The sequence below is a fragment of the Trachymyrmex cornetzi genome, unplaced genomic scaffold, assembly GCF_001594075.2.
Source record: "Trachymyrmex cornetzi isolate Tcor2-1 unplaced genomic scaffold, Tcor1.1 scaffold363, whole genome shotgun sequence".
Classification (NCBI taxonomy): Eukaryota; Metazoa; Arthropoda; class Insecta; order Hymenoptera; family Formicidae; genus Trachymyrmex; species Trachymyrmex cornetzi.
Window position 1 is genome coordinate 164,566 of NW_017298354.1, and position 9,479 is coordinate 174,044.

The 9,479-nt window shown below is 31.3% G+C and overlaps 2 protein-coding genes across 8 annotated transcripts in view; one reads left to right on the plus strand and one right to left on the minus strand.

Moving 5' to 3' along the window:
• Positions 1-66: 66 nt before the first annotated feature.
• Positions 67-9,479, plus strand: part of eIF2Balpha (eukaryotic translation initiation factor 2B subunit alpha) — a 14,463-nt gene continuing 5,050 nt past the window's right edge. For 2 of the 5 annotated variants that reach the window (XM_018511252.1, XM_018511253.1), the window contains exons 1-8: positions 67-268; positions 862-963; positions 1,242-1,381; positions 1,789-1,905; positions 1,970-2,082; positions 2,191-2,335; positions 2,411-2,536; positions 2,658-2,830. In XM_018511252.1, coding sequence (XP_018366754.1) covers positions 256-268; positions 862-963; positions 1,242-1,381; positions 1,789-1,905; positions 1,970-2,082; positions 2,191-2,335; positions 2,411-2,536; positions 2,658-2,810 — 909 coding nt within the window. In that variant the 5' untranslated portion in view covers positions 67-255 and the 3' untranslated portion in view covers positions 2,811-2,830. Of the gene's footprint in view, positions 269-450; positions 503-861; positions 964-1,241; positions 1,382-1,788; positions 1,906-1,969; positions 2,083-2,190; positions 2,336-2,410; positions 2,537-2,657; positions 3,154-9,479 lie in introns of those variants that run through there. The other 3 variants (XM_018511251.1, XM_018511254.1, XM_018511255.1) reach the window with 3 other exon arrangements.
• The window catches only part of FER (tyrosine-protein kinase Fer), a 9,616-nt gene continuing 9,322 nt past the window's right edge, over positions 9,186-9,479 (minus strand). For 2 of the 3 annotated variants that reach the window (XM_018511248.1, XM_018511247.1), the window contains one exon: positions 9,186-9,285. In XM_018511248.1, coding sequence (XP_018366750.1) covers positions 9,265-9,285 — 21 coding nt within the window. In that variant the 3' untranslated portion in view covers positions 9,186-9,264. The remainder of the gene's footprint in view (positions 9,286-9,479) is intronic. The other variant, XM_018511250.1, reaches the window with a different exon arrangement.

Here is a 9,479-nt window from a genome sequence, read left to right on the forward strand (position 1 = left end):
TAAAACCCTATTGTAGATCCGGACTTATGCGTATTGTTTCACCTTATATATTTCCACCATGTCTGAACATAACCTTGGATCAGTGGCGCATTGACAGGTTTTAATCGGGTTTTTCGAGTTTCGATAATGACAGCACGTGATATTTTATGCAATATCTTGTATATTAATGCTGAATATAAAGTGAACTTGCTTCTGTTTCGTTAATTTATTGTCACCAATCGTCACGATCATTTATGATCAAAATAACAGGTCATAATGGACAAAGAAGGTACATGAAATCAGCATTGTACTTTTATCTCCTTACATGGATAAAAAAAGTTATTATATTTTGAAGAATTGATGAATTTTATAATTATTCAAATTATCTAAGTCATCTAATTTAATAAAATTATGCTCGTTCACGTTTTTACACGAAGCAAAAGAATCTGGCTGTAAAAAGTATTACTTTACCAGGAAGTGAGATATTAATCGTTGATTCTGACACGGTTTGTCAATCTCTCAGGTAAAAATATCTACTTATCATACTAATATTGCTATGGGAACATGTACATTGATAGAAAAAAATGTACTAATTGAAGTATGTATATACTTGTTGACAAGGGACGCTTTCCAACAAGAGATACTATGTAACACAGTGATCATTTCATCTTTGTTTAACATTAGATATTTCTTTTGTTAGATTCTCTTGTTTATTTTGTGTAAGAATGTATCGAATAAGCTTAATTTTATCAGTACTGAAAGGAAGGCAATTAAAATAAATAATTGCCAAAATATTTTCACCAAGATTATAATGGAAAATATTTTAAATAGTAGTCTTGTCAAATGAGAATCTAAAAATAATCATTTGATGAACTTTTACAGAAATATGCCAATACTTCAACAGCATTATAAAAAATGAGAAAGATGTTTCTGCTGGCATGGCTGCCATTCGCACCTTATTGAAAGTATTAAAACATTCTAAATGTAAGTATTGTCAGAAATGTATTTACATATCTTGTGTGTGTGTGTGTGTGTGTGATATAACATATATACATGTGTATTTTAAGATTATTATTTAATATAAACATATACATATTGATCTTTATTGTATATATTTGTGTTGAGTGAATTTCTTGAACATTACTATAAAATATTTAAAAAATATAACATTTATATGTGCATGCATTATATTTTTAATATTTTATTGTAATGTTCAAAAAATACACAAAGTTATTTTTCATACGCTCTTCTTGCTTTTGTAGCAGAGACAGTTCAGGAGCTTCGAATTTGCTTACAGCATGCAATTGACGCTATGCGCTCCACAGAAACTCCAGTCACCGCAATTGCTTCAGGAAGTGAATTGTTTCTCCGTTTCATCACATTAGCGACATTAGATACAGCTGTAAGAACACTTAACATTTAGATTTTGTTTTATATTCTGAGAATAAATTTCTTGAAATTTAATCTTGAAGTAATGTAACTTGTTGATGCTTATTTTTTTTATATTAATTGATCCGTTTATTTTAAATAAGTTCATGTAACATTAAATTATATTAGCTGATCCGTTTATTTTAAATAAGTTCATGTAACATTGAAGATGACCCGATCGGGCTCAAAACGACGTCTGTTATATTTTAGTTCTTGATAATTATATTGCTTTCTTTTATTATGTTTTAATTTTTGATAATCATACTGCTTTCTGTTATTTGCTATTTATGTTGTTATTTGGTTCGTAGCCTTTCTTAACATGTATTTTTAACTTATATTAATTGAAACATATTACACAATGGATTCTTTTTTTTTTATTAGTCAATCGCAGAATGCAAAGGGATCATGCTAGAAAGAGGAAAAGTATTCTATGAGAAATTAGTTGCAGCTCGAGGAAAAGTAGCCAAGGTTGCAGCACACTTTATTACTGATGGCTCGGTAAGGACAGACCTAAATTATTTGCGATATTTCCATTATTTTCTGACTTTTATCGTTTTATTAGATCATACTTACGCATTCAAAATCAAGAGTAGTACTGCAAGCAATGAAGGAAGCTGCTGCAAGTAATAAAATATTTGAAGTATATGTCACATCAACATCACCTGACAATAATGGGTATGTGCGAAGTTCTTAAATGATAAAATACATATCTTTTGTGTGATTATCAACTTTAATTTGTGTTCTTATCTTTTTTTTTCAACTTTAATTTTTTCCTTCAAACAGAGAAGAGATGTGCCAGAGCTTAACAAAGTTGGGAATATCGTGTACAGTGATACTAGACTCTGCAGTAGGATATGTGATGGAACACATAGATATGGTGATGGTTGGAGCAGAAGGTGTTGCAGAAAGTGGTGGTGTGATTAATAAGGTATATGATCATTCAACGGAAATATATAATTCTCTTGTAATTTATATATATATTTCTTTCAATTCTCTTTTACAGATAGGTACATATACAATGGCTATATGTGCAAAAGAGGTGAAGAAACCATTTTATGTACTGACGGAAAGTTTCAAATTTTCGAGAATCTATCCTTTGAATCAAGTAGATTTACCTAATGAATTTAAGGTAAAAATTATATTTGCACATATTGATTTCAAACCAGTTATAACTTTTGTATAGGAACAATGTAAAGGAATCTTTTCTGTATGTAATAATCCATAAAATGCATTATTATTGCTTGTTGTAGTATACATACAGTGTACTTTTAACTAAGAATTTGAAAAAGGAGCATCCCTTGGTAGATTATACTCCACCTCACTACATCAGTTTATTATTCACGGACTTGGGAATTCTAACGCCATCAGCTGTTAGTGATGAACTCATAAAATTATACTTATAATTTGGAGAATTTTCTGAGTGGTGAGTTTCTAAATTCTATGAGTCAATATAATGTAAGGACAATAATGTTTAAGTCATTATGTGAAAGTTTTTGTCTGTGGAAAGTGTAAAGATAAAATAGAAATGTCTGTTGTACATTTTTGTAAAAAGATACGTGCGCGCGCGTGTGTGTATGCGTGTGTATATACAGTACCAGTCAAAAGTTTGGATGTACTACGCGAGTTTCTCTATTTATTTAATAAAAACGAGATTGCATAATGGAAATGATAGTTATATGCTTAATGATGTCTAAAATATAATATTCGAGGACAACATATAATGTAAATATAGAAAATGTACTTTTGTGTTCCTTGTAATCAAGCAAAAATTTAAAAGTTTGTTTTATTCTTACACTAGATTGCACTAGAATTCTCTTGCTTTTGTCGAATATATATCTACCTCATTTTATTAATTTCTAAAAGTTCTAAAAATACACTAGTTCAACCACAGAAAATAGACTTTTTATCGTAAGTTGCTAACTGATCAGTACAAACATAAATGTTGGATCAGAAAGTCATAAATTCCTTAGATAAATCGATCCTCAATTATATTTTCCATCACAACATAAACACCAGACCTATAAACACCATAATCTAAACAAGATAAGGCTATGAGAAGTATACTACAAAAATCCAACATTAAAATACACACTCAGAAAAATGTCTGGAATTCTTATTGAAAATGGACGAATCAGAGTTTTCTGGTTAAATCTACTAGAGTTAGGTTAGGTTAGCATTTAATTATGATAACTGGAATTTTGATTGATATAATCAGAATTTGTATCCATTTTCATCAGGCATTTTTCTCAGTGAAATCTTCAATATAATTTCATGCATGGATTCTGATATTTAGGTTGGCTCTAAGGACTCAAATCAGTTCTGAAAAAAAGTCATCATTTTACATTAGCAAGGCTATTCCAATCAGTCCAAATTGCTATTGTTTAAATTAGCGAAAAGAACCATTACAACCGTTCAGATCCACATGTGATCTATGTTGATTTTCTACCTTGTGTTCGCGAAGAATTAAAAAAGAAATCTTTATCTTAAATTATAAAATTTATTACAAAACGTATCATACATTTCGGTTAGTCTTCTAATCCTCTTCTGCGATGAAAATTAACATGCTCGCAGTATTTCAAAATTAAGTTAAGATGCATTATTCATTATTACTAGAGCCTCAAAGGAAGAGAGTGACAAACTACATCACGTGACTCGTCTCCTCTGATTGGACATGGCATCAAAGCTCCATAAGCATGGAAGAAATTGGAGAAAACTGGTCATGTGACTCCCGTCCTGATTGGACGAGGGCACGTGATGCAATTTGCCACTCTCTCCCTTTGAGGCTCTCTAATTATTACGATCTTCGAAGTGGACAATGTCTTCTCTTATAGAGAAAAAATATCCTATACCAATTAAAAGGCTGGATAGACTTTAAAGTATTGACTGCCTACAGCAACCGCAACATATATTTAAACCGTTAATTCATATTATAACATAATTTTTTATTGTTTAACTGTATGGTCAGGATTATATTATACAGTGTTTGGTTTTTAATTAATGGAACACCATTAATTTTTTGTTTTTAATTGTTAACTTCCCATTAATTATAATCTGGGGATTAGCGGTTTACACATCTGTTGCCTTTTCCGCAAGCACTTAATACCTTCAGTCAATCCAGCATTTCAATTTGATATGAGATATTCTTCCCTAATATAAGAGAAAACATTATCCACTTCGGAGAGAATAATGCATCTTATATTAATTTTGAAGTATGTATTGCGAGCATTTTAATTTTCATCGTTGAAAAGGATTAAAAGACTAATAGAAACGTTCGATTTTGTCATATTAAAAAACATATAGTTAACATTCGTTTCGTAATAAATTTTATAACATTGTGAGATAAAAAGATTTCTTTTTTAAATATCAGCACATGATCTTTAATGCCTATTCCTTTTTGTCTTATCTTTGTTTCTTATTATTTTTTATTGTTTTAATTTTTTTTCTTATTGTTTTAATTTGTCTTTATTTATGTATTACACAACAATACCACTGAGTATTTTATATACATATAGAAACAACATAAATGTCTTTCACATAATTGCACGTAAAAGATAACAAGTAATAAATTGTGTCTATATGAAGATTACATCATGTTATAACACATTAAAATGGACTCAACGAAATCTTATGTAATCTATACATATAAAGACCTCTTATAATTGCGTGCAATGTTTACATTGATGTCGTTTGAACAAAAATATTGTAAGAAACAGAACGTATAAATTACAAGAATCTTGGATCATTACTTTGAGCGTTAAACGTAGTTAACTTTATAAATTTTATACACATAAACTACAAATGAATACATGCATTTACAAATCATTTTCATCATGATTATATATTACACAATAATTTATAAATATAAGATTTTGTTTCTCTCCCCCTTTCCTTACTCCTTTCTCTTTTATTAGAGAAATAAGAAACGCTCTTATAATTAAAATATACTATAAGATTCTTAATTATACCTTTTTCTCTCCTAAAGACTAAAATATCCTTTAAAAACTTAAAATCAGCGATATTAGTTTTTTCGTGACATTTCACGTGTTTTTATTTAACGAGATTCCATGCAAATATTAATTAAATGGATATACGAGATATACAGCTATATTGCTTAAATACCTTCCATAGACTTTTATACTTCCTATATACTTTTAACAGGAATGACGAAATTTACAGGTTTCTATTTTCTTTTAATTGATTGTACAGAATTGAAAACTTTTTATATATTTAAAATGCACACGAAAATAAATCGCAGAATACTCAGCTTAAGCTTAAGAATGGAAAAAAAAATTACCGACACATATACAGATAATTTTTTAAATATTTTTCTTAAGCTTAAGAGAATAGTATCCCACGATTTATTCTTGTGCGTATGTACTTTTATTACAAAAGAGAGTTTTCAATTCTATAAAGTCATTTCGAATCTGTATTGTCAATAATTCCGTCAGAATCCTTTTAAGAGACTTCTAAAGTCGTCTGTATCAATTCAGTAGCACATACGGTTTATATGTCATTGCACACTATTACATCATTCCACGCAGATTTCTGTCATTTTGAGACGAAATTTCTAATATCAAGATGTCAAGGCTATAGTAGTTTTTAATTATAAGCATTTAAAGTCAGTGGATCATAGCGCCTAAAGTTTTCACGTGTAAATGTGGTTGGCATCTTCCATTTTGTACTATAGAATGGAATACCAAAACGCGTGAATTTAAGGATTGGATAAAAAGTAATAGGGTCCCTATGGGGGAAGTTCAACTAGGAGTTCTACGCTCGACATGGTAGAGTTTGGTAGAGTTGGCGGAAAGCCTTGTGTCCATGATGCTAGAAATCGGTTCGAGATCTTGAATGAAGAAAGAATTGACCAATCGCAATGGTCATGTGATCAAGTTGTTCAAATGTGATTTGTTAATTTTTTCTCCGTCTGAGATCTCGGACCGATTTCTAGCATCGTGGACATCGGGCTGAAGAGGAAGGCCGAGGAGGGGGAGAGGAAATTAGGGAGATTGTGTTGGCAGGTGGGATGTCAGGAAAAATTCGCTGGATTAGGGCAGATAAAATGGATTCTGCGTTAGGAGAACGGGGAAGAGGTGAAGGCGGGGATGCCACAACCAGGGGAGAAGAAACAGATAGAACCTAAACATTTTGGTATTAGAATTTTCGTCTTAAAATAATTTTAGGAATCTGCCATTAACAGGTGGTGCGTCGAGTTTGAAGTACACCCTGTAGAATCTCCTTAAATATGATGGAAATCTTTTATATTGAAAATTATAAATATGTTTCCACTGTACTTTTAATTTTAATGGAGAAAAAATGACAAATTTATAATAAATACATAAATATAAGATACGTTTGAATACGTGTCTATACAATTTAATGTACGTTTGGTCATTATATTTACATCCGAGAAACACTACAAAATATGAAAGAAAACACACAGATGACGATAGAATTGAATAAATAAAGTCCACATGCTATGTCATAATCATGTGTGAATACAAACATACGTATTCAAGTTATCTATACATACGCACACACAGAAGGTCACTTAAGAGGGTACACTATCCTGAGAGACTGAAAAGTAAGTGAACTTTGAATCTAAAAATTTACCAATTACAATCAAGAATTACAATTAAGAGGGAGATAATCGACTGTAATTGATCAATTGTCATAGATTATGGCCTGTACAAATGATCCTTAATTCTTACGGTACATTTGAAGGCTATTGTTACGAAAAGTGTGTTACGGCAGCTCTAAGTGACTCACCCTGTGTGTATGTATGTGCGTGTGTTAAGAAAGAGAGGGTTAACAATATTATTATAACAATATTATTAATCATAAATTGAATTGTGTGTATGGACGGAGAAATATAATAATTTATAAAATATAACAGTTAAAGAGAGGGACTCGTTAGCACATACCCACTCACATCGGCTAGTATCTACTAGACTGTGAAAATTACTAATTTTTCACTGTTTTCAATGTGAATATTTTATTTTAAATTGATTAATTAGCAATGCGCGCTATCGGATCCCTCTTATAATTAAACATTACGAATAAAAAATATAAGCAATGGCATTCACATTAACATGATTTCACAATGACGTATATATGTTTTATACTGATATATACATATGTATATATAAATACAGCATATCAAGGAAAAGCATGACAAAATAATTCAAAATACTTATTTTCCTTTTTTTTTGTCGTTTTCTGCACATACCATGTTCTGGTAAACAATAATATTTGACCTGATGTTCAATAGATTCATTCATGACACAAGCATAGATGAAATCTATTGGATGAAACATTAGGCTAAATCTAATTAAGTTATAACCAGAAATTAAAAAATCGGATCTAGAATATCTTTTTAATGTGAATCAAACAAAAATTATATCAATCACATTCTTTTTCTTGACACATGTATTTATAAAATACGGTTTGGTTGTGAGCATTTCATATTTTTTCGAAGCTATATATATATTTTATATATAAAAATATATTGGAACCTTGAATAAGTTCTCTGATTTTTTTCGTGAAAAATAATACTTTATTTTTAAAAAAGTCGTAAAAAACATATCACTGAAAGTATTGTCCATCGCTAGCCACTACTTTTTCCCATCTTTCTGGTAGCATTTGAATTCTACGTCAGGAAAACGACACATCTTTTGAGGCTATCCAAGAATCGATCCATTTTTTGGCATCATCATAAGAATGAAAGCGCTGCTCAGCCAGCCCATGGTCGGAACAGGTGATAATCGGAAGGGGTAATGTCTGGTGAATACGGCGGGTGGGGTAGGACTTCCCATTTAAGCATTTCCAAGTAGGTTTTCACCGGTTGTGCAACATGTGGCCGTGCGTTGTCATATTGCAAAATCACTTTGTCGTGTCTCTGCTCATATAGCAGCTGTTTTTCCTTCAATGCTCGGCTCAAACGCATCAATTGTAGTCGATAGCGAGTTCCCGTAATGGTTTCGTTCGGTTTGAGCAGCTCATAATAAACTACACCCAGCTGATTCCACCAAATGTAGAGCAGAAGCTTCAAACCATGGATATTCGGCTTTGCCGATGATGTTGATGCATGGCCATTACGCCACGATCTTCTACGCTTAGGGTTATCGTAGTGTATCTACTTTTCATCGTCAGTCACGATACGATGCAAAAACTCTTTTCTTTTCTGCCGTTGAAGCAGCTGTTCACATGTGAAAAGACGCCGTTCGACGTCTCTCAGCTTTAACTCGTACGACGCCCAATGTCCTTGCTTTTGAATCATTCCTAATAATTTCAAACGTTTCGAAACTGTTGTGTGATCAACTCCTAATGATTCTGCAAGTTCAGCTAGCATCTGACATGAGTCTTCATGCAGTAATGCCTCCAATTCTTCGTCTTCAAACTTTTTCGGTGCGCCAGAGAGTTCTTTATCTTCAAGATCAAAATCATTATTTTTGAAGCGTCTAAACCAATCTCTGCATGTTGTTTCCGACAGAGCATGGTTGCTGTAAGTCTCAACAAGAATTCTGTGTGCTTCAGGTGCAGATTTTTTTTGAATAAAGTAGTACAGTAAAATTCCCCACAAATATTCTTTTGTTGGCACGAAACTCGACATGTTTAATACTATGAAACAAAAAGTTGTTTACACTTCGGCGACATACACTGAATTTCAAGCTTGCTTATCATAGTTCCTTATCGATGTGTTCCCATCTTCAACTATACGCACGCAGTTCTGTTAACGCGATCTGTTGGAAAACAGCGAGAACTTATTCAAGGTCCCAATATATATAGTTTTATATATTATTATGGGGTTTTCATGACCAATTTAAGTTTATTGGCCATAAAATAGTTTTAATATAGTACTTATAAATATGCTTGCGTTAAGGAGATTGTAAGGGCATAAAACACATATATTAATATTTTCGCTTTAAACAAACTACATACATGTGAAAGTTGTGTTCGTAACATTCTGGTTTTATTGAGGAACACATTTTTATAGGTTATTTATTTTATTTGTTATTAGTTTTATTGTTATAAACAAAAATTGTTAAAATAATAAGAAAAATCTAAATGTTTTT